This window comes from Mobula birostris, chromosome 30, assembly GCF_030028105.1.
Source record: "Mobula birostris isolate sMobBir1 chromosome 30, sMobBir1.hap1, whole genome shotgun sequence".
In the NCBI taxonomy this organism is placed as follows: domain Eukaryota; kingdom Metazoa; phylum Chordata; class Chondrichthyes; order Myliobatiformes; family Myliobatidae; genus Mobula; species Mobula birostris.
In genome coordinates, this window is record NC_092399.1 from 37,948,624 (window position 1) to 37,974,434 (window position 25,811).

The 25,811-nt window shown below is 41.7% G+C and overlaps 1 protein-coding gene across 1 annotated transcript in view; it reads left to right on the plus strand.

Annotated features, from left to right (window-relative positions):
- Positions 1-9,850: 9,850 nt before the first annotated feature.
- The window catches only part of LOC140190525 (adhesion G protein-coupled receptor B2-like), a 1,142,782-nt gene continuing 1,126,821 nt past the window's right edge, over positions 9,851-25,811 (plus strand). Inside the window, exon 1 of the mRNA XM_072247176.1 lies at positions 9,851-10,554. Within this exon, the coding sequence (XP_072103277.1) occupies positions 10,092-10,554 (463 nt within the window). The 5' untranslated portion in view covers positions 9,851-10,091. The remainder of the gene's footprint in view (positions 10,555-25,811) is intronic.

Consider the following 25,811-nt stretch of genomic DNA (forward strand, 5'->3'; position numbering starts at 1 on the left):
AAACACTTACCGCTGACATCCCCTCTGTACCTACTTCCAAGCACCTTCAAACTGTGCCCTCTCGTGTTAGCCATTTCAAACCTGGGAAAAAGCCTCTGACTGTCCACACGATCAATGCCTCTCATCATCTTATATGTTTTGAGAAAGATAACTATTTCCTTTTCTCCCTGGCCCATTATATCCCACTCATCAGTCAATGTTACTCTCTTTATTTACAGTGGCTATAAAAAGTATTCACCACCTCTCCCCTCGCCCCCCGGAAGTTTTCATGCTTTATTGTTTTACCACACTGGATCACAGTGGTGTTAATTTTGCTCTTAGACTCTTTCGTGTCAAAGTGAAAACAGATCTCCACAAAGTGATCTAAATTAACACAGTCATACGGTGTATTGGTCTTTAACAAGCACGGAACTGAGTTCAAGAGCCGAGAGATAATGTTACAGCTATTTCGGTTCCTGGTCAGACTCCACTTGGAGGACTGTGCTCAGTTCTAGTCACCTCATCTCAGGAAGGATGCGAAATCTATAGAAAAAGTGCAGAGGAGATTTACAGGGATGTTGCCTGGATTGGGGAGCATGCCTTATGAGAATAGATTGAGTGAACTTGGCCTTTTCTCCTTGGAGCAAAGGAGGATGAGAGGTGACCTGATAGAAGTGTATAAGATGATGAGAGGCATTGTTTATGTGGGTAGACAGAGGCTTTTTCCCAGGGCTTTAATGGCTAACACGAGAGGGCACAGTTTTAAGGTGCTTGGAAGTAGGTACAGAGGAGATGTCAGGGGTAAGTTTTTTACACAGTGGTGAGTGCGTTTAATGGGTTGCCGGCGACAGTGGTAGAGGTGGATATGGTAGGGTCTTTTAAGAGACTCTTGGATAGGTACATGGAACTTAGAAAAATAGAGGGCTATGAGTAACCCTAGGTAATTTCTAGAGTAAGTGCATGTTCAGCACAGCATTGCAGACTGAAGGGCCTGTATTTTGTTGTAGGTTTTCTGTGTTTCTTTGTTTCTAAAATGTGAATTGACACACACAAAATGCTGAAGGAACTCAGCAGGCCAGGCAGTATCTATAGAAAAGAGAACACAGTTGACATTTTGGGCCAAACTGTTCTTAGGACCATGAAGGGTTTCAGTCTGAAACGTGAACTGTTTACTCTTTTCCGTAGATGCTGTCTGGCCTGCAGAGTTCCTCCAGCATTGTGTGTGTGTATGTGTGTGTGTGTGTGTGTGTGTGTGTGTGTGTGTGTGTGTGTGTGTGTGTGTGTGTGTGTGTGTGTGTGTGTGTGTGTGTGTGTGTGTGTGTTGCTTGGATTCTTGTTTGAAAATGTGAAGTGATACATTTTGGACAAAGAATGAAAAAAAAGATAGTGAACTTGAAATAGTGCACTTGTAAGTACTTTTCTGTAGTCCTTTGAAGTTAAAAAAAAACATATCTGCTACTCTGTCTGCAAAGTAACTTTTTACACTAATTCTACAAACTTGTCTTTCCATATCTCCCTAGGCATTCTTTTAGAATTTCATCTTGGTTGATTGTCTTACTGCTTAATATTTGGAAATGAGCTTGGCCAGGTGACCAATGTTTCAGTGCGGGAACATTATGGAAACAGTGGGCACAACTGGTTAAGTTTTAAGTAGGTTTTGAGTAAGGATAAGTCTGGACCAAGGAGTAAATGGGAGAAAAGACACAGCTATCTACTCTGTCTGTGCCTCTCATAATTCTGTCAGGTTACCCTACACCTCTGCTGCTCCCCAGTAAACAACCCAGCTTTGTCCAACCTCTCCTTATTGCAGATGCCCTCTAATCCAGGTGGCATCTCGGCATACTCTCCAAAGCCTTCATATCCTTCTGGATGCAAAAATACTTCCTGATTTTTAAGCTCAATTCCTTGACTAATAACAGTAACCATACTGGATATCTGCTTTACTACTGGATCAAACTATGCAGCTACATTCAGGGGGCTGTGTTCTTGGACCCCAATAACTCTCTGTACATCAACACTGTCAAGGAACTTTCTTTTAACCATGTATTGTCCCTGTACATTTGCTCTTCTAAAGTGCAACGTATTGGCCAGATTAAACACGATCTGTAATTCTATTGCTGATATCTTTAACTGTTTTATATCCTGTTGCATCCTTTGCATTCTTCTACATGGTCTACAATGCCACCCAAATTTTGTATTCTCTTTGAAGTTACTAACCTACCCATCCATGCTTTCAACAAAGTCATTTAAATATATATCACAAATTGCGGAGATTCCAGTATGGATCCTTGCAAAATATCACCAGTCACAGACCACCAGCCACTTCTGACCAGCCTTATCTATAAGCAAGACAATTGTACAATGATGCTAGATAGTTTGTTAACTCTAGAATTTTCTCTATTTCTGCATAAATATGACATAAAATGTGATCAGATCTTAATGTAAGTCCTAAAACTAGATAAAGAGAACTCAATTAAATAAATAACACAAAAGCATTATATTTGTTCATTTATTTATTGAGAAAAATGATCAAATACTGCATGTATTTGTTGGGAAAAGTATGTGAACCTTTGCTCTCAGTAATTCGTGTGACCTCCTTGTACAGCAATAACTTCATCCAAACATTTCCACTAACTGTTGATCAGTCCTGCACATCAGCTTGGAGGAATTTTAGGCCATTCCGCCTTACAAAACTGCTTCAACTCTGGGATGTTGGTGGGCTTCGGTGCATGAACTGCTTGCTTCAGGTCCTTTCACAACACTTCTGTAGGATGAAGGTCAGGACTTTGACTCGGCCATTCCAAAACATGGAATTTCTCCTTTTTAAACCATTCTGCAGTTGATTTATTCTTGTCTTTCGGATCATTGTCTTGTTGCATTATCCAACTTCTATTAAGACGATAAGACCATAAGATATAGGAGCAGAATTAGGCCATTCAGCCAATCAAGTCTGCTCTATCATTACATCATGGCTGATACCAGATCCCGCTCAGCCCTAAACACCTGCCATCTCACCATATCCTTTTATGCCCTGACCAATCAGGAAATGATCTAATTCTGCCTTAAATATACTCAAGGACGTGGACATCACCACAGACTGTGGCAGAGCATTCCAGATTTACTACTCTCTGGCTAAAATAATTCCTCTTTATCTTTGTTCTAAAAGGTCAATCCTCAATTTTGAGGCTGCATATCCCCACCACAGGAAACAGTCTCTCCACATTCACCCTATCTAGTCCTTTCAACATTCAGTAGGTTTCAATGACACCCCTCTGCATTCCTCTAAATTCTAGTGAATATAGGCCCAAAGCTGCCAAATGCTCCTTATATGATAACTCCTTCATTCCTAGAATCATCCTTGTGAACTTTCTCTGGGCTCTCCCCAATGACAACACATCCTTTCTGAGATATGGGGCCCGAAACTGTTGACAACACTCCAAATGTGGCCTGATTAGTGTCTTATAAAGTCTCAGCATTATCTCTTTGCTTTGGTATTCTATTCCCCTTGAAATAAATACCGACATTGCATTTGCCTTTTTTACCACTTACTCAACCTGTAAATTAACCTTCTGGGAGTCTTGCACCACTGATGTTTGAACCTTCTCTCTGTTTGGATAATAGTCCACACTATTCTTCTTTTTACCAAAATACATTATCATACATTTCCCAAAACTGTACTCCTTCTGCTAACTTTTTGTCCATTCTTCCAAATTGTCCAAGTCCTGCTGCAGTTGCATTGCTTCTTCAGCACTACCTACCCCTCCACCTATCTTCGTATCATCCACAAACTTTGCCACAAAGCCATCAATTCCATTATCCAAATCATTGACAAACAATATGAAAAGTGTTGTCCCAATACTGACCCCTGAGGAACATCACTAGTCACTGGCAGCCAACCAGTAAAGGCCCCCTTTATTCCCATTTGCTCCTCCTGCCTGTCAGCCATTTGTCTACATGCTAGTATGTTTCCTGTAACATCATCGTATTTTATCTTGTTCAGCAGCCTCCTGTGTGGCAGCTTATGAAATGCCTTCTGAAATTCCAAGATAGATGACATCCCCTGCCTCTCCTTTGTCCACACTGCTTGTTACTTCCTCGAATTTCTGGTAATGCCTCCCACCCCGCCTTCCCCTTCGCCATTTCCCATGCCCTTTTTCCTCTCTCACCTTCTGTCCTTGTCTTCCCATCACCACCCTCCTCCCCACTTTTCTTTCTTACATGGCATTCTATCTCTTTCACCAATTTGCTTCCCAGGTCTTTATCTTCCCCTTCAGGTTTCACCTATTACCTTCTGTTTCTCTTTCCCCTCCTCCTCCTGTTAAATCAGTTCCTCAGCTTCTCTTTCCAGTCCTGCTGAAGGGTTTCGGCCAGAAACATCGACTGTACCCCTTTACTAATTGCTGCTTGGCCTGCTGAGTTCTGCCAACATTTTGGGTGTGTTGCTTTAACAATAGACGTCAACGTTTTCCCAACCACTGAGGTTAGGCTAACTAGCCTATAATTTCCTTTTCTTTACCTTCCTCCCTTTTTAAAGAGTGGGGTGACATTTGCAATCTTCCAGTCCTCTGGCACAATGCCAGAATCAAGTGATTCTTGAAAGAACATGACCAATGTATCTGTTATCCCTTCAGCAACCTCTCTCAGGACTCTGGGATGTATTCCCTCAGGTCCAAGTAACTTATCCACCTTAAGATCTTTCAGCTTGCCTAGCACTTTTTCATTTGTAACAACAGTAGCAATCACTCCTGCTCCCTGACACTTACGGACCTCTGGCACACTGCCAGAGTGCAAACAGATGCAAAGTACCCGTTAAATTCATGGGCCATTTCTATGTCCCCCATTACTATCTCACCAGCATCTTTTTCCATCTCTCACTTCCCTTTTAAAATAGTTGAAAAAACTTTTGGAATCCTGTTTTATATTATTGGCTAGTCTGCCTTCATATTTCATCTTTTCCCTTCTTATAGCTTTTTAGTTTTCTTTTGTTGAGTTTTAAAAGCTTCCTAGTCACCCAACTTCCCATTCATTTTTGCTACCTTTTACGGCTTTTCCTCGACTTTTATTCAGTGTTTAAATTCACTTGTCAGCCACGGCTGCCCATCCCTGCCATTTGAGAGCAAATTCTTCTGTGGGACATATCTATCCTGCGCCGTGTGAAGTATTCCCAGAAACTTCAGCCATCTTTGCTCTGCCATCATCCCCGCCAGTATTGTCCTGTAATCCACCTATAATCCACCATTGGTCATGTTCTTTCAAGAGTCACTTGATTCTGGCATGGTGCCGGAGGACTAGAAGATTGCAAATGTCACTCCATTCTTTTTGAAGGAAGGAAGGTAAAGGAAAGGAAATTATAGCTCCTCTATCATGCCTCTGTAAATCCCTCCTACTTCATTATGATACTGATACATCTGATTTATGCTTCTCCCTCTCAAATTACAGTGTGAATTCAATCATATTATAATTACTGCCTCCTTTACATTAAGCTCCATAATAATATCTGGGTTATTATCCAACACTCAGTCCAAGATAGCCATTCCCCCAGTAGGTTCAAGCGCAGGCTGCTCCAAAAAGCTATCTCATAGAATTCAACAAATTCCCTCTCTTGCGATCCATCACTAACCTGATTTTCCCAATCCCCTTGCGTATTCAGGACCCCATTACAATTGTGTCATTATCCCTATTACAAGCTTTTTCCAGCTCCCATTGCAATGTCAACCACACACCTTGACTATTATTTGGAGACCAGTAGATGATTCCCATAATGGTTTTTTCACCCTTGTAGTTTCTTAACACCACCCACAGTGATTCAACCTTATGTCGCCTCCTTTTAAAGATGTATTCCATTTCTTAGCAACAGAGCCACACCACTGCCCATGACTTCCTGCCTGTCCTTTTGACACAAGTATATCCTTTGATGTTAAGTTCCTAACTATGGCCGCCTTTCAGCCACCACTCAGTGATGGACAGCTTCAGGTGACAGACTGCTACCCTGTCATTCTCCTGTAAAATGTCTTGATACAAATTAGAATTTATTGTCCCTCAGTGATTACAAGCTGTCCAGGCCTGAGGCTGCAAAGCAGCCCCAAACCATGACGATCCTTCCACCATGCTTCACAGTTGGGATGAGATTTTGGTGTTGGTGTGTTGTGCCCTTTTTCCTCCAAACATGGCAATGTGCATGTCTGCCAAAACGTACAACTTTTGTTTCATCTATCCACAGAACTAAGTCCCAGAAACATTGTAGAATATCTAGGTAGTCTTTTGCAAACTTGATATGTGCAGCGTTTTTTTTGGAGAACAGTGGGTTCCTCATGGTGTCCTTTCATGAACACCATTCTTGTTCAGTGTTTTTCTTACAGTGAATGCATGAACAGAGATTTTACCAAGCTCTAGAAATATCTGCAGGTCTTTTGCTGTTACCCTTGGGTTCTTTCTCACCTCCTTCAGCACTGCATGTTGTGCTTTTGGTGTGATCGTTGCAGGATGCCCACTCCTAGTGAGAGCAGCAACAATACTGAGTTTCCTCCATTTGTAGACATTTCTCTTAATGTAGATTGATGAACACTCAAGTATTTTGAAATGCTTTTGTAGTCCCTTTCAGCTTCATGCATCTCTACAATTATTCTAAGATCCTCTGAAAATTGTTTTGATAAAGGCATGGTGCACATAAACAGATCTTACTTGGGAAGAACTGGCTCTGTCAGTAACCTGATTTTGTGTGTCTTTTTTATAGGACAGGGCACCTCTACAACTCACACCTCCAATTGATTGGAACACCTGACTCCAAATAGCTTTTGAGAAGTCATTGTCTCAGAGGTTAGTCCTGACGAAGGGTCTCGGCCCGAAATGTCGACTGTACCTCTTCCTATAGATGCTGCCTGGCCTGCTGAGTTCACCAGCAATTTTTATGTGTGTTGCTTGAAATTCCAGCATCTGCAGATTTCCTCGTGTTTGCCTCAGAGGTTCACATAGTTTTTTCAACAAATATGTGTAATATCGGATCATTTTTCACAATAATTAAATGAAGGTATAATTTTTTGTGTTACCTGTTTAATTGGGTTTTCTTTATCTAGTTTTAGGACTTCCATGAGGATCTAATTACGTTTTAGGTCACATTTATGCAGAAATAGTGAAAATTCTACAGGGTTCTCAAACTTCTTTGCACCAAAGAAATGGCCAAGTCGTTGAGGGTCCCATGCATCTTAGTCTTCTGGAAGTTTATTCAAAATGACTATTTTGATGAGTTTAAATGTAATACAGTGAATTCTGGTTAATTGGGATACATCTGGACTAGTACATTTTGGCCCAATTAAGTGACTGCCCAAATTAGCCAAAATTTCATGGAAATAGTTAGAAAGGTATTAAAAATAGACAAACTGAGTTACAAATTATGCATTTAAATGAAATACAGAGCAAAGTAGAACTACCAATACTACAAATAACAGGAATTCTGCAGATGCTGGAAATTCAAGCAACACATATCAAAGTTGCTGGTGAACGCAGCAGGCCAGGCAGCATCTCTAGGAAGAGGTACAGTCAACGTTTCAGGCCAAGACCCTTCATCAGGACTAACTGAAGGAAGAGATTTGAAAGTGGGAGGGTGAGGAGGAGATCCAAAATGATAGAAGACAGGAGGGGGAGGGATGGAGCCAAGAGCTGGACAGGTGATTGGCAAAGGGGATATGAGAGGATCATGGGACAGGAGGTCCAGGGAGAAAGACAAGGGGGGGGGAACCCAGAGGATGGGCAAGGGGTATAGTCAGAGGGACAGAGAGAGAAAAAGGAGAGTGAGAGAAAGAATGTGTGTATATAAATAAATAACGGATGGGGTACGAGGGGGAGGTGGGGCATTAGCGGAAGTTAGAGAAGTCGATGTTCATGCTATCAGGTTGGAGGCTACCCAACACAGAATATAAGGTGTCACATGCCCTTACACTTCCTCCCTCACCACCATTCAGGGCCCCAGACAGTCCTTCCAGGTGAGGCGACATTTCACCTGTGAGTCGGCTGGGGTGATATACTGCATCCGCTGCTCCCGATGTGGCCTTCTATATATTGGCGAGACCCGACGCAGACTGGGAGACTGCTTTGCTGAACACCTACGCTCTGTCCACCAGAGAAAGCAGGATCTCCCAGTGGCCACACATTTTAATTCCACATCCCATTCCCATTCTGACATGTCTATCCACGGCCTCCTCTACTGTAAAGATGAAACCACACTCAGGTTGGAGGAACAACACCTTATATTCCGTCTGGGTAGCCTCCAACCTGATGGCATGAACATCGACTTCTCTAACTTCCGCTAATGCCCCACCTCCCCCTCGTACCCCATCCGTTATTTATTTTTATACACACATTCTTTCTCTCACTCTCCTTTCTCTCCCTCTGTCCCTCTGACTATACCCCTTGCCCATCCTCTGGGTCCCCCCCCCCCTTGTCTTTCTCCCCGGACCTCCTGTCCCATGATCCTCTCATATCTCCTTTGCCAATCACCTGTCCAGCTCTTGGCTCCATCCTTCCCCCTCCTGTCTTCTATCATTTTGGATCTCCCTCTCTCATTTTCAAATCTCTTAGTAGCTCTTCTTTCAGTTAGTCCTGTCGAAGGGTCTCGGCACGAAACGTCGACTGTACCTCTTCCTAGAGATGCTGCCTGGCCTGCTGCGTTCACTAGCAACTTTGATGTGTGTTGCTACCAATACTACTACAGTTCTATAAAACTGTGTATACATCGATGGAGGAATTCATGCGTGTCACGTTCTTTTGACTGTAAATGAACAAAATCAGTGCAGATAAAGGACTACACTCATACAATGCTGTTGTTGATTTCATCCTGCAAATCTACATTTTCATTGCAACTGAAGATAATTGTTGACACCTTCAAAGTTCTCCATAGTTTCTAACGCTAGGTAGTAAAATTGTTTAATTTTCACTCCCAGCCGATGGGCTGAATGGCCGACTTCTGCTCCTTTGTCTTATGGTCTTTTCCGCTATCTCCAAGCTTGAATGCTTGAAACTGCAGTGAGGAAAAACAGTTCCAACTTGTCTTATGCTTATTTCTTGTCAACTATCAGTGGCAAACATCACTTTTTGAACACAGACATGTAACTGATGCTCAAAAACTGTGTGCTCAAAGTGCAGTGTTGTATGGCCACACAAGTACACATGACTGACATTAGTTAGAAACTGTTTAGCAACAGTGTCCTACCCCATTTAAGCAGCATAAACAAAGGGGGCTTCAGCTATTTTCTCGATTAGATTTTATCCTTTCAGAGTTTTTACCAAATAAGTGGCTGCCTTGAGTAACCGATGGCCCAATCTACCGGAATCCACTTTACTGAGAATGATACGTAGCCACTACATATCATTCTCAGTAAAGAGTGGAGTCTAAATTCAGCACGTATTTCTACCTTCAGCTTGATAGATATCACTCCTGTAAGTGATATATGTAGATGAAGGATATTTTTGATAACAAGCTTAATGTCAAGAGGTGGTAATGGCTCTTTATAACAAAAGTTTACATTGTGGCTTATTCAGAGAATGATGCTGAACTCGTGTATTTACAATAACTTTTGACTTACAAAGTTTAATTAGTTTCATATAGGATACACTGTTCCCAGAACAAAGTGATTTATGATGCAAAGTGACATCAGTTATCCTATGTGGAATATTTCCAAATTTGTCAGAACTACCTTTCTCTTAAGAAAATTATTATTAATGACAGTTGCTCTTTTTTTCTGATATGGTTACCCTCATTTAAATTACATTAATGACATGTATGATGCAAAACTCTCAGTAATATGGAACTTTGCAATTGTATTGATAACATTTATTCCATCTCATTTCAGGACACATGACATAGGATGAACACTGCTCATCGCCTGATATTATCTGTGTTGTTGTCCTTCGTTCTACTCACATTGGGGTTTGATGTCAGTGAAAACATATGTTCCACATTGATAACTGGAATTCAATACAGATCATTCTCCCTTCAAGATACATTCCCTGAAGCCTTTTCTGGTTGTTCTTGGACCATTGAAAACCCAGATCCAACAAAGTATACAATTTACTTAAAATTTCACAAGGAGAAACAAATTTGCTACCATATCTCTCTGATGGTACTTCAGTTGGATCACTATGTTCCAAATCAGACTTGCAGCACATTGGATTATATCGATTATGATGCTATTAACTTATGCGAAACAAAGAACTTGTTTACATTTTTACAATTTGATAAAGATTTTGTACAATTTTGTCTGACTTCTGAATCAGTTTTGAATGAACTAGGAAAAAATGCAATTGAATTTCAATTATTGGAGGTTATTTTACTGAATAATGAGAATTCCAGCCAGTTTGGTTGTGGAGTATTATGTCATTGGTTTGAGAGCTGCTTGCGCAACAGAAATCACCATGAACCATGTGGAATTAATTACTCAGGTTGTCGATGTCCTGACATGCATGAAAATGAGTCAGATTCAACCACAATACTACCTTTTCTCAAGAATGAATTTGTGTCATCGAAATTACTTTCTAAGAATGTAAATGAGTTGAATGTTAAAAACTCTGCAGCAACAGTTGGTAAGTGTATAATTTTGTTTTGTGCAGCTTTATTTTGGAATGTTTTGAGAATGTCATTCAGTCTGTGATATAAATTATTAATGCTTCAGATAAAAATGAACAAGAGATTAAGTATAAATTATGTACATCATTATAATTCAAAAATTATTTTGCACTCTAATTCATTTACTACCATCAGTTATTGTGTCATTTACTTGATATCGTCAATGAAATGCAAAGTAACTCTGAGTTAAAGATAAAACCGAAATAATTTGTGGATATCATTTGTGGAATGAGTTTAGGGCAACTAAGTCACAAAATCACCATTCACTGAGTCTAAATGACCTGTCCATATGTAAGAGCAATCCAATTGGCCTTGCTCTCTAATCCTCTCCCATAGCTCTGTAAATTCTTTCAAATATGCTAGCTCCCTTTTGATCTTGTCATCCAGGAACTTGAAACTGTTCACTCTCTCCACTTCTGAATCTTCTATGAGGATTGGTATGTGTTCTTTCATCGTACCCTTCCAGAAGTCCACAATCAACTCTTTCGTCCTACTGATGTTGAGTGCCAGGTTGTTGCTGTTGGCACTACTCCACTAGTTGGCGTATCTCGCTCCTGTAAGCCCCGTCCAATGGCAGTAATTTCTAGTTTAGCTACACTCCCATACCATTAGTGGTTTTACAAAATCATAATCTCATTTGTTTCTTGGCAACCAACCCAGCTTTAACTGTCTATTCTCATAAATGGAATCACTTTCAAAATTTTTACTGAAGCCGTCACATCATTCTTATATTGAGGATAAATCAGTGTTTGATAATTATTAAGTTCCTTACTTAGTACTCACTGCTCTATTTTTAAAGCTCAACATCCCAATGCTTTTTCTTAATGACTTTTTCAACAGGTGCTGCAATTTTTATTGTGCTGTGCTGTATAAGACCCAGATTTCTGTCCTTGTCCACCTTTCAAGATGTTGAGCTCTAGAGTCTTTTTTCATTCTTCCTACTAAAATATGTTTGACATTTTTTTGGCACTAAGTTGCATCTTCTATCCATTTGCTGATTCCACCAGCTTGTCTGCTACTATCTTCACACTTCACTGTGCTTTCATGTTTCATCAACAAATTTGAAAAAGGAGTGGTCCTGTTATAAACCTTTAAACTCCATAATAAAAATCTGATTTCTTTTGCTGTGCCAATTTTTTATCCATGCTGCTATTGCCCATTTTATGCCATGAACTTAATTTCTTCTGGAAAACTTATTAAGTGCGCTTTTGAAGTCCATACACCACACAAATCCCATTTCCCTTAATGATTCTCTCCTAACCACCAAAACTTATCGGCATTAGTTAGATATGATTGATCTATGACAAATGCATGTTTTCTATTTCTAATCAATCCACACTTGTATAAGTGACTTCTAATTTTATTCTTGATTGTTGCTTCTCGGACTATTGGTGCACTTCTGATCCTATTTCATGTTTTCTTGTTTGTGCTTGCCTATTGAAAAAACAATTGTTACTGTAAAAGCAAACAGACATTTTAAGTAAAATCCTCTATATGGTGCAATGCAGCCTTTGATCCCACTTCTGTTATGAAAACTTTAAATTCTGCATTGTTTATATAATCTACACCTTCACCGCTTTTATATGAAATTGCGCTGCAGAAAAGTATTTCTACTTTATATAGGCTATGTATTTATTGTATCATTCCTGCTTTTACTATGTGTTACTGTTATTTTATGTTTTATGTGTTATTTGGCATGATTTTGTAGGTTATTTTTTGGGTCTGGGAACGCTCAAAAATTTTTCCCATATTAATAAATGGTAATTGCTTATTCACTTTACGACATTCCGGCTTATGAACCGTTTCATAGGAACGCTCTCCCTTCGGATAGTGGGGGAAACCTGTATTTGAATATAATTTTCGGTAAATTTGTTATTTGAATTGGGCAAGTGCTGCTTATACCATTGTGGCTGCAAGAACCAGCAAGCAATATGTGAACTCTCATTCCAGTTAACAAAGCTTACATAACATAGAACATAGAACATAGAATAGTACAACGCAGTACAGGCCCTTCGGCTCACAATGTTGTGCTGACCCTCAAACCTTGCCTCCCATATAAGCCCCCACCTTAGATTCCTCCATATACCTGTCTAGTTGTCTCTTAAACTTCGCTAGTGTATCTGCCTCCACCACTGACTCAGGCAGTGCATTCCACGCACCAACCACTCTCTGAGTAAAAAATCTTCCTCTAATATCCCCCTTGAACTTCCCACCCCTTACCTTAAAGCCATGTCCTCTTGTATTGAGCAGTGGTGCCCTGGGGAAGAGGCGCTGGCTTTCCACTCTATCTATTCCTCTTATTATCTTGTACATCTCTATCATGTCTCCTCTCATCCTCCTTCTCTCCAAAGAGTAAAGCCCTAGCTCCCTTAATCTCTGATCATAATGCATACTTTCTAAACCAGGCAGCAGCCTGGTAAATCTCCTCTGTACCCTTTCCAATGCTTCCACATCCTTCCTATAGTGAGGTGACCAGAACTGGACACAATACTCCAAGTGTGGCCTAACCAGAGTTTTATAGAGCTGCATCATTACATCGCGACTCTTAAACCCTATCCCTCGACTTATGAAAGGTAACACCCCATAAGCTTTCTTAACTACCCTATCCACCTGTGAGGCAACTTACAGGGATCTGTGGACATGTACCCTGAGATCCCTCTGCTCCTCCACACTACCAAGTATCCTGCCATTTACTTTGTACTCTGCCTTGGAGTTTGTCCTTCCAAAGTGTACCACCTCACACTTCTCCGGGTTGAACTCCATCTCTCCACCTCCCCTCTTCCAGAAACACAGATCGTGTCTTGGATAGGAGAATCACCTGTCCTCCCATGCAGCACAACATTGATTTCTCCCTATCTCACCAATCTGGGTAGTTCTAAGATAAGATTCACTCTAATATATTCAACATCTCTCTGGAACAGTCTATTATCCCCTTCCAGTCCATTATTCCAGTGCCAAAGAAGGTGACAGTAATCTACCTAAATGATTATCATCTGGTGGCATTAACATCAACCATTATGAAATGCTTTGTACAGCTGGTCATGGAGCCTTACTCCCGGCTGCATTGGACCTTTTCCAATTTGCTTATCACGCGAACCAATCCACTGACAATGCAACAGCCTCTGCCCTCTACTGCCCTCTGCTGTCTACTTTTTAATGGGGTCTCATATACCAACTTGCCGTTTATAGACTTCAATTCAGTGTTAAACACTATCATACCTCAGAAACTAGTAGGGAAACAGTCCTCGCTGGGTCTCATCATCTCCCTCTGCAACTTAAACGAAAGGCTACAGTCAGTCCATGTGGGTAGCAACATCTCTAGTCCTATTATGCTGAGCACTAGCCCTCCCAAGGGCTGTCTGCTCAGACCACTGTTACTCATACTGCTGATGCATTACTGTGACGCCAGATTCAGCTCAAACTATGTCATCAAGTTTGAGGATGACTCAACAGTGATGATGAGTCGGAGTACAGAGAGAAAGTGGAGCGGCTGATCGATCGGTGTGAGAAGAGCAAACTTAAGTCTGGACAGGGAAGAGACCAAGGAAATTATTGTGGACTTCAAGAAGGTGCAGGTGAACCATCCCTCTCTGTGAAAACATGCCTTCTCCATAGGGAGAGTTAAGTGCACCAAATTCTTGGGAGTTCACATCACGGATGACCTCACTTGGTTCCTTAATATCATTTCCCTGAACAAGAAGGCACAGCAGCGCCTCCACTTCCTAAGATTAGAGCAAGCAATGATCCACCACACCCCCCTGGCATCTTAACTGCGATTTACAGGAGCACTATTGAGATGGGAGAGACCGAGCATTGGGCCAGAAAGGACTATGAGATCAGCTGAGAGGATCTTATGGGTCTCCTTACCATCATGCGCAGAGCCCTAAGTATTATTAAGGATCCCACCCATCCATTCAGCCATTGATTTTCTATTATCAGGCAGCAGACTACGACACATAAAAGCAAGAACAGTCCAGATGGGAAACAGTTTCTTCCAGCAGACCTTTATGTTTCTGAACTCCCGGCCACATCGTATTCGAAGTGTCACTGGTTAATCTGTTCCATACCTTACAATACTTAATTTATGCACTTTAGTTTGTTATTTATGTGTGATTCATTTGTGAATGTTATCCTTACCTTCATAAGTTATTATGAGTTACGTGTACTACTGTGCCTTGCACCCTGGTTTGGAGAAATGTTTTGTTTCTATATACCTTTTAAGATTATATATACTTAAATGACAATAAACATGACTTGACTTCACTACCATAAGACCATAAGACAAAGGAGCAGAAGTAGACCATTCGGCCCATCGAGTCTGCTCCGCCATTTTATCATGAGCTGATCCATTTTATCCTATTTAGTCCCACTGCCCCGCCTTCTCACCATAACCTTTGATGCCCTGGCTACTCAGATACCTATCAATCTCTGCCTTAAATACACCCAATGACTTGGCCTCCACTGCTGCCCGTGGCAACAAATTCCATAGATTCACCACCCTCTGACTAAAAAAATTTTTTCGCATTTCTGTTCTGAAAGGGCGCCCTTCAATCCTGAAGTCATGCCCTCTCGTACTAGACTCCCCCATCATGGGAAACAACTTTGCCACATCCACTCTGTCCATGCCTTTCAACATTTGAAATGTTTCTATGAGGTCTCCCCTCATTCTTCTAAGCTCCAAGGAATACAGTCCAAGAGCGGACAATCGTTCCTCATATGTTAACCCTCTCATTCCCGGAATCATTCTAGTGAATCTTCTCTGTACCCACTCCAACGTCAGCACATCCTTTCTTAAATAAGGAGACCAAAACTGCCCACAGTACTCCAAGTGAGGTCTCACCAGAGCCTTATAGAGCCTCAACATCACATCCCTGCTCCGATACTCTATTCCTCTAGAAATGAATGCCAACATTGCATTCGCCTTCTTCACTACTGACTCAACCTGGAGGTTAACTTTAAGGGAATCCTGTACGAGGACTCCCAAGACCTTTTGCATCTCAGAACTTTGAATTCTTTCCCCATTTAAATAATAGTCTGCCCGTTTATTTTTTCTGCCAAAGTGCATAACCATACACTTTCCAACATTGTACTTTATTTGCCACTTCTCTGCCCATTCTTCCAATCTATCCAAGTCTCTCTGCAGACTCTCTGTTTCCTCAGCACTACCGGCCCCTCCACCTATCTTCGTATCGTCAGCAAACTTAGCCACAAAGCCATCTATTCCATAATCCAAATCGTTGATGTACAATGTAAAAAGAAGCGGCCCCAACACTGATCCCTGTGGAACACCACTGGTAACCGGCAGCCAACCAGAATAGGATCCCTTTATTCTCACTCTCTGTTTCCTGCCAATCAGCCAACGCTCTATCCACGTATGTAACTTTCCCGTAATTCCATGGGCTCGTATCTTGTTAAGTAGCCTCATGAGTGGCACCTTGTCAAAGGCCTTCTGAAAATCCAAATATACAACATCCACTGCATCTCCCTTGTCTAGCCTACTGGTAATTTCCTCAAAAATTGGACAGGATTGGACCCATAGTCATTGGCTGCAGAGAGTCCACAAACTATTTTATTTTATGTAATGGTCTCTCTACTTGTTCCCAGCCTTTCCACTCCTCTGGATTGCTCTGAGATGAGGCAAATAAGTCAGAGACACAGGGCAGTAAATGAGGCCAGAGCTATGGGAAATAAAGAAAAAGAAAGACAGAAGGTAGATCTGTGTATGTTGGAAAGAGCAAATCCTGGAACTGTGGGAAATGTCTGTCAAGAGGGCAGTTTGCCTCCTGGGCAGGGAACCTGATAATAAAAAAAGTTCTTTACACCCCACTCAGATCACAAAACTACTAAATAATAATTAAAACAATATCAATGCTACATAGCCCAGTAGGATACTCCAAACATCCACCATTCTTTGTAGTTCTTTAAAAAAAAATTGCCCCACACATTTTGAACTTAACCCCTCTCATCTGAAATGCCTTCTAGTATGGTATAAGATATTTTGACTCAGTTAATAAGATACCTTCTGTCTATTCTAACTATACCTCTCATTATATTTTAATTGTCTATTAGTTCTCCTCAAGAGAAAACAACCTAAATTTGTCCAATCTCTCCTACTGGCATGTTGTCTAATCCAAGCAGAATCCTGGTAAAGCAAAGCTCTTTTGCACCCTTTCAATGTCTCCACATTTCCCCACCCAGAATGGGCGCAACTAGAATCGAACACAGTATTCCATATGTGGCCCAACCAGAACCTCATGAAGCTGCAACACAACTTCCCAATCATTGAATCTAATGAAGGGGGCCATATGCCGTATTCACACCATATTAGCTTGTGCAGAAGCCATCTGTCAAGTGATTGTTGTTTACATTAACTTAACAGGTTCTGCAGAAACTAGAAATCTTGAGGAATACACGCAAGGTGCTAGAGGGACTCAGCCAATCAGACAGCATCTAGAGAAAAAAACAATTGACATTTTGGGCTTAGAACCTTCATCAGGACTGGAGAGGAAAGGGGAAGAAACTGCCAGAATAAGAAGGTGGGGAGAGAAAGGGAAAGCAGGTCATTGGTGAAACCAGATGCTGGGGAGGGTGGGTTGAAGAAGCTGAGAGTTGATGGGTAGAAAAGGTAAAGAGCTGAAGAAGGAATCTGATAGGAAAAGACAATGAGCCATGGGAGAAAATGAAGGAAGAGTGACACCAGAGGAGGAGAACAGGCAGAAGAGAAGAGGAAAAGGGAGCCAGAAGGGAAAATATTCAAGAAGGAAGGAAGAGAAACTACCAGAAGTTAGAGAAACAAAAGTTAGAGCGAGACCTCAGTTTTTGTTCAGATTTTTTCCTCCAGGTTTATTTCAAAGGCTTCCATTACCATGTGGTCCCAAAAGTCATTGGTGTGGCACTGTAGTTTTGTGCCATGGAAGTCAATCCTATGGCCATTGCAAATGCAGTGTCCTGCAACTGAATGGATACACCTCCTGTGCTCCCTGATGTGGGTTTCCACCATGCAGGTCTGGTCAATATATGCAGCTCCACATTTACATCCTGTAAACACCAGCCAACCTGAGTCCCAGGTCTTCTTTGACCCACATAAGCTGTGACTTGAGCTTCCTTAAGGATTTTCGGATGGTCTTAATCCAATATATTTCTTCAGGATCATGGTGATCCCTCCAGAAACCATAGAAATATAGGGAAGACATACCCAGGCATCCTCCCTGAAGAAGATGGCAGAGTGTGTCATCATAATGTTGGTTATAACTGATACCTGTACCTGATTGGAAGCCCAAGAAGAGTTTATTTGTCACATCCTAGATAAAGCACTAGATAATTTTTCATTTACCTCGACAGGCAAGAAGTTCACTGCAACATTCATCACTTTGAATAATTGTGTAAAGAGGAGGCGAGGCTTCTTTCTTTTTTAACCTTCCTTCTGAGATGCCAAGACAAGGACTAACTTCTCTTCACCTGGAATTTTCAGCCCTGTATCTCCTGCTGATTGGGAGTACATCGACAGGTCCACCACTGCCAAATGTGAACTAATTTCACAAAGGAACACTGCGGGACAGGTCAAGAAATACAACAATCTATACAAACAAAGTGCAGCCATCCCACCATTGGACCCAGAAAAGACTGTCATCAATCAAACTGGGCAAAGCATCGACAAAGTGACTAGATCAGTTCTCATTAAGGGGCTAAAGCTCGTTACAATCCCCAGAGCTATACCCTATTGGGACTACATTGGTGGAGTAGAGCAAGCAAAGAAAAAACTATTACTCGATGCTGCAGAAAAGAGAAGGATGGAGGTCTGCATGGCCCCAAAATGAGTCGTTTTGCCAAAATTGAAAGTAGAGTGTATGGCCTCCAGGCACTCCAACCATCATGATTTTACCAGCAGACAACAGAAATGCAATGGTCCTGATGTCCTCTGAGGAATACCAGAGTAAAGTTCAATAGATTCTAAACGATCCCACCTGCAGAGTTCTGCAGTAGGATCCCACATATTCCATCATGATGACCTCCGCTTTACTGAAGAAATCCAGACTGCCAGCAGACATATGCAAGACAATTCTGCCCTAGGCGCTGGTACCACCAAGACTTTACAAGCTCCCTAAGATACACAAGGAGGATCCCCCCCCCTGCCCCCAGAGGTCTATCATTAGTGGGATAGATTCTCTGACTTACTACCTCACTAAGCATTTAATGGCCATGCTGTCTCCCTTTGTTGGGGTCTGTGAGCATCACATCACAAATTCAACTGACATTGTTAAAACAATAGCCAACATCCAGCTGAACCAGGAGCCATAAATGGTCAGTTTCGACATGGTGTCCCTGTTGATGAGAGTTCCCAATAAGGACAACTTGGTCCTCCTGTGGTCAAGGTTTGATAAGGGTACCATTGAATTTTTGAACACACCTTACATTAGGGGTCGCCAACCGGTCGATCTTTGAGACTTTCCCAGTAGATCCCGAAAAAAATCAAAAATAAATACACAAATACTGTTGTAATGTGAGCATTATAAAAGTAAGTAATACTAATTAGGATAATTAATATTTTCGCTACAAAGCTGTTTATAAAGAGAGATCGTTTCCGGGTTGTGGGGTTTTAGTTCCGTCCTTTCTACCCAGTGCGCATGTGTGTAGTTCCCCCGCCATCCACTGCGTTTTCTGCGTAGCTTGTGCTGCATGAAAGTGACCAATCAGATTAGATAAGAGTATAGACTGTCACAAGCACCAATATACGGCAGTGGACCCCAACCTCCGGGCCGCGAAGCATGCAGTGGTGCAGCAGTAGTCGGGATGCACCCAGCAAATCTTTAAGAAAAAAAAAACGAAATGAACAAGCGAATTAATTAGGTGCCGCCTGGCACGTAAATGTCGGCCCAGATTAGAGGCGATGCAATCGGCAATCGCTCGTGATATCCTGATAGCATAGTGGAAGCTCCATGAAAGAAGGCGAAAACGTACAAATTCCATCCAGAATGGGAAGAGGAATTTCTGTTTACCTTGGTGAAAGACAAGTGTGTATGTATGTTGTGCCACCAAACACAAGCACTGACTAAAAGAGGGAATCTGGAGCAGCACCGCAACACCAACCACCAGGAATTTAAAGACACCTACCCCCAAAGAGCGCAATTCATGCCTGGAAAGTTGAGCTGAAATTGGGGTTGAAGGCCCAGCAATCGTTTTCCACAAAATATGCTGCTCAAAATAAGGCTGCGATTGAAGCATCATTTCGTGTAAGTCACCTTTTGGCTGAACACAAGAAGCCTTTTACAGATGGCGATTTATTCAAGGAAGCAATGGTCATTACCGCAGAGACTGTTTTTACTGACTTTAAAAACAAAAACGGCATCACAACCGCAATACATAATATACCGCTTGGCCCTGCAACAGTGACAAGGAGGGTAGAGTCACTGTCAGAGTTCGTGGATCGAATTGTCACTCTGTGAATATTTTTCACTACAGTTCGATGAATCCCTGGATGTAATGCAAACAGCTCAGCTTGTTGTATTTGTCAGAATGGCTTTCCAGGATTTTACAACAATGGAGGACTTCCTCACTCTTTTGCAATTAAAGGAGAGAATGAGAGGTGAGGATATTTACAATGAGTTTTAAAAAAATATGTCCGTGAAAATGACATCCCCATTCATAAACTGGTGGCAAGTACTACTGATGGGGCACTAGCAATGCGCGTTGTGCACGTTGGTTTTATAGCACTAAAAGTCAGTGCCTACTTCGGGTCAACTTATCCACGTGAAATTGCATTTTCACAGATGAAAGTTATTGAATCTAAGTACAGGAGCTGACTTACTGACAGACTCCTCACTAGGGTTGCCAACTTTCTCACTCCCAAATAAGGGACAAAAGTAGCAGTCAAATCCTGGGACATTTGTTTTTACCCCGAGAAAGACTACCATGACCTTGAAGCCTTGCACAGGCACCTGTGTGTGTATCCGCATACATGCCGATTTTTTTTTTACCCCATGAATCGGTTTTGGCTTAATCTTTATTACTTCTACTTTATATAGGCTGTGTATTTATCATATCATTCCTGCTTTTACTATATGTTAGTGTTATTTTAGGTTTTATGTGTTATTTGGTATGATTTGGTAGGTTTTTTTTGGGTCTGGGAATGCTCAAAAATATAAATTAATGGTAATTGCTTCTTCGGCATAAAGCATTTTGGCATGAAAGGTTTCATAGGAACGCCCTGCCTTAGCGGGGGAAATACGGGACAGTTGGCAACCCTACACCTCACAGACTGTCTCAGACTGGTTGTCTGTAGTTATGAGCCAAATTTCAGGGAACTACCAGAAAGTATTCAGCCCCAGTCATCACACTGAGTGCAACAGTCAATTTTTATTCATTTATTTTTCATGTTGAAATAAAATTAAATAATGAAACTTAGAATTAAAGATGTGAAGTATTGTAATATACTTAAAGAAAGATAGCTATGGCCTGTTTGATATGCCAGTTACAGTGTTTTCTTGTTTGAATTAATTTGAAAGTTTGACAAAAATATTTTGCGTAATTCAAATACAATTAGCCCAAATAAAAGGCCTCAAATTGGAAGTACAATCTGAGCTGTTTTTATCTCTAAACAATTTAGTAGGTAGAATTTGCCTTTCACTTAGGTCGAGGTAGGGGATCTTGGGCTTAAAAAGGTTGGTGACCACTACCTTACATCAACGTTCTTACTCTGTAAGAGAAATTCTATGGATGGATTGGCCATGAGATCGCCTTTGTCTCTGGCTATTTCTAATTTCGACACGGAGGACTTTGAAAGAGAGGGCTCTGAGTTCATCACCCTTATGCCCCAAATGCTTCTTCAGATATGTTGATGACACCTTTGCAGTATGGCCTTTTGGACTGCAGGCACTCCCAACAGTTCCAGGACCATCTGAACAGTATACATACAAACATTCAATTTACGATGGAAAAGGAGAAGAATGGTGCTTCCCGTTCCTGGACATTCTAATACAACGCAAACTGGATGGTTGCCTCCATCTGAAACCCACTCGTACGGACTTGTACCACGACAATAACAGCCACCATCACGCCTCCCAATGTAGACCGGTTCTTTCTACTTTGATTAACCATACGGAAACTATTTTGGACCCAGAGGAAGTAAGACAATTATGCCTGACATTCCTACAGAATGGTTACGAGGCGAATGAAATAAAAGGGCTGACAGAAAAACCAGGAAACATAACACGAGGAGCTACCAGCTGCCTTCCCTATATTTCCATGGATCTGGAAGGATTGCCAAGATCCTGAGGAAATACCAGATTCACAAACACTTAAGAAAGCTCAAGTCACAGCTGATCTGGGTCAAAAATGACCTGGGACTCAGGTTGGCTGGCGCTCCCTGTGAATATGGAGCAGCATATATCAGCCAGACAGTATGTACGATGGAAACCTGCATCAAGAAGCACAGGATATGTATCCGGTTGGGCAACCCAAAGATATTGGCAGTAGCAGAACACTGCATTTGCAATGACCATAGAATTGACTTCAATGGCACAAAACTACTGCGCAGCGCCAATGGCTTTTGGGACTGTCCGGTAAAGGAAGCCTTTGAAATAAACCTAGAGGAAAGAATTTTAACAAAGATGAATGTCTTGACATAGAAACATAGAAAACCTACAGCACAGTACAGGCCCTTCGGCCCACAGAGTTGTGCCGACCATATCCCTACCTTCGAAATTCCTAGGCTTACCTATAGCCCTCTATTTTACCAAGCTCCATGTACCTATCTAAAAGTCTATCAAAAGACCCTACCGTATCCGCCTCCCCCACCGTTGCCGGTAGCCTATTCCACGCACTCACCACTCTCTGAGTAAAAAACGTACCCCTGACTTCTCCTCTGTACCGACTCCCTATCACCTTAAACCTGTGTCCTCTTGTGCCAACCATTTCAGCCCTGGGAAAAAGCCTCTGACTATCCACACGATCAATGCCTCTCATCATCTTATACACCTCTATCGGGTCACTTCTCATCCTCCTTCGCTCCAAGGAGAAAAGGCTGAGTTCACTCAACCTATTCTCATAAGACATGCTCCCCAATCCAGGCAACATCCTTGTAAATCTCCTCTGCACCCTTTCTATGGCTTCCACATCCTTCCTATAGTGAGGTGACCAGAACTGAGCACAGTACTCCCAAGTGTGGTCTGACCAGGGCCCTACATCGCTGCAACATTACCTCTTAGCTCCTAAAATCAATTCCACGATTGATGAAGGCTAATACACCGTACGCCTTCTTAACCACAGAGTCAACCTGAGCAGCTGCTTTGAGTGTCCTATGGACTCGGACCCCAAGATCCCTCTGAACCGCCACACTGCCAAGAGTCTTACCATTAATACTATATTCTGTCGTCATATTTGACCTACCAAAATGAACCACCTCACACTTATCTGGGTTGAACTCCATCTGCCACTTCTCAGCCCAGTTTTGCATCCTATCAATGTCCCGCTGTAACCTCTGACAGCCCTCTACACTATCCACAATACCTCCAACCTTTGTGTCATCAGCAAACTTACTAACCCATCCCTCCACTTCCTCATCCAGGTAATTTGTAAAAATAGCGAAGAGTAAGGTCCCAGAAGAGATCCCTGAGGCACTCCACTGGTGACCGGCCTCCATGCAGAATATGACCCATCTACAACTACCCTTTGTCTTCTATGGGCAAGCCAAGTCTGGATCCAGAAAGCAATGTCCCCTTGGATCCCATGCCTCCTTACTTTCTCAATAAGCCTTGCATGGGGTATCTTATCAAATGCCTTGATAAAATCCATATACACTACATCTACTGCTCTTCCTTCATCAATGTGTTTAGTCACATCCTCAAAAAATTCAATCAGGCTTGTAAGGCATGACCTGCCCTTGACAAAGCCATGCTGACTACTCCTAATCATATTATACCTCTGCAAATGTTCATAAATCCTGTCTCTCAGGATCTTCTCCATCAACTTACCAACCACTGAGGTAAGACTCACTGGTCTATAATTTCCTGGGTTATCTCCACTCCCTTTCTTGAATAAAGGAACAACATTCGCAACCCTCCAATCCTCTGGAACCTCTCCCGTCCCCATTGATGAAGCAAAGATCATTGCCAGAGGCTCAGCAATCTCCTCCCTTGCCTCACACAGTACCTGGGGTACATCTCATCCGGTCCCAGCGACTTAGCCAACTTGATGCTTTCCAAAAGCTCCAGCACATCCTCTTTCTTAATATCAAAATGCTCAAGCTTTTCAGTCTGCATCCTTTTCCACAGTGAAGACTGAAGTGAAGTATTCATTAAGTACCTCTGCTATTTCCTCCGGTCCATACACACTTTCCCACTGTCACACTTGATAGGTCCTATTCTTTCATGTCTTACCCTCTTGCTCTTCACATACTTGTAGAATTCCTTGGGGTTTTCCTTAATCCTGCCCACCAAGGCCTTCTCATGGCCCCTTCTGGCTCTACTAATTTCCTCCTTAAGCTCCTTCCTATTAGCCTTATAATCTTCTAGATCTCTAACATTACCTATCTCTCCGAACCTTTTGTAAGCTTTTCTTTTCTTCTTGACTAGATTTATTACAGCCTTTGTACACCACGGTTCTTGTACCCTACCATAACTTCCCTGTCTCATTGGAACATACCTATGCAGAACTCCACACAAATATCCCTTGAATATTTGCCACATTTCTTCTGTGTTTTTCCCTGAGAACATCTGTTTCCAATTTAAGCCTCAAATTTCCTGCCTAATAGCCTCATAATTCCCCTTACTCCAATTAAACACTTTTCTAACTTGTCTGTTCCTATCTCTCTCCGATGCTATTGTAATGGAGATTGAATTATGATCACTATCTCCAAAATGCTCTCCCGCTGAGAGACCTGATGCCTGACCAGGTTCATTTCCCAATACCAAATCAAGTATAGCCTCTCCCCTTGTAGTCTAATCTACATATTGTGTCAGGAAACCTTCCTGAACACACCTAACAAACTCCACCCCATCTAAACCCCTTGCTCTACGGAGATGCCAATTGATATTTGGGAAATTAATATCTCCCATCACAACAACTCTTATTTTTACACCTTTCCAGGATCTGTTTTGCTCTAAGTAAAGGCATTCGTTAGTCTTGCGAGACCATGGATCTGAGCCTGGAAATTCTTCACTCTCCAGGGCGCAGGCCTGGGCAAGGTTGTATGGAAGATCAGCAGTTGCCCATGCTGCAAGTCTCCCCTCTCCACGACACCAATGTTGTCCAAGGGAAGGGCATTAGGACCCATACAGCTTGGCTGTAGTGTAATCACAGAGCAATGTGTGATTAAGTGTCTTGCTCAAGGACACAACACATTGCCTTGGCTGGGGCTCGAACTCACGGCCTTCAGGTCGCTGGTCCAATGGCTTAACCACTTGGCCACGTGCCCACACTAAGGAAGAATTTCAATTCAATTGTAAGCAAAGTGGGAGAGCAGAAACCTAATGGGATGAGGGACATACTATGGAGGTATAAATACCACTGGCCTAGACATGCTTAGGCATCACCACTGAAGAAGATGGCAGATTTTTCCATAAAATTGTTGATTATAATTGATATCTGTACCCAGCTAGAAACTCGAGAAGAGTTTATTCAAGATAAAGGAAGTTTAGATTGTTTGGCATAATTGGAAACCTGTGAGGACTTCTACGGGCAAAGTATGTCTATAGAGGTACTGGGAAAAAATTAATTAATATGCTGAAAAGAGTACACGGAATTAATTAAATGGACAGGTTTAAGGAAAATTTCAAAGTCATTTATGTTAAGGGAAAGACCAAGGAAAAGAGTTATGCTCATTTAGAACCAAAATAGCATTAAGGTGCATGGAACTGGAGAATATAGGTAAGGCTTAATTCCTTTAATGTTTAACAGCTGTAAGGCTTTATTTTTTAAATTAATTTATTTAGTTCTTCTATATTATCTATGTATTGCATTGAACTACTGCTGATAAATTAACAAATTTCATGACACATGCCGATGATAATAAACCTGATTCTGATTCTGAAAATTTTGCATCTTTATTTGTAATAGAAAATGATGTTATGATTGCAGAATTCTGCGAGGGGGATGATGGAATTCTAGAATTTAAAATGAAATATTAGATATCTCAGTGGGCTTAAGGATGGATAAATCCTCAGGGTCTGATGAAAAGTATCAAAAGGTTGCTATAGAGGACAAAGGAAGAGATTGCTAG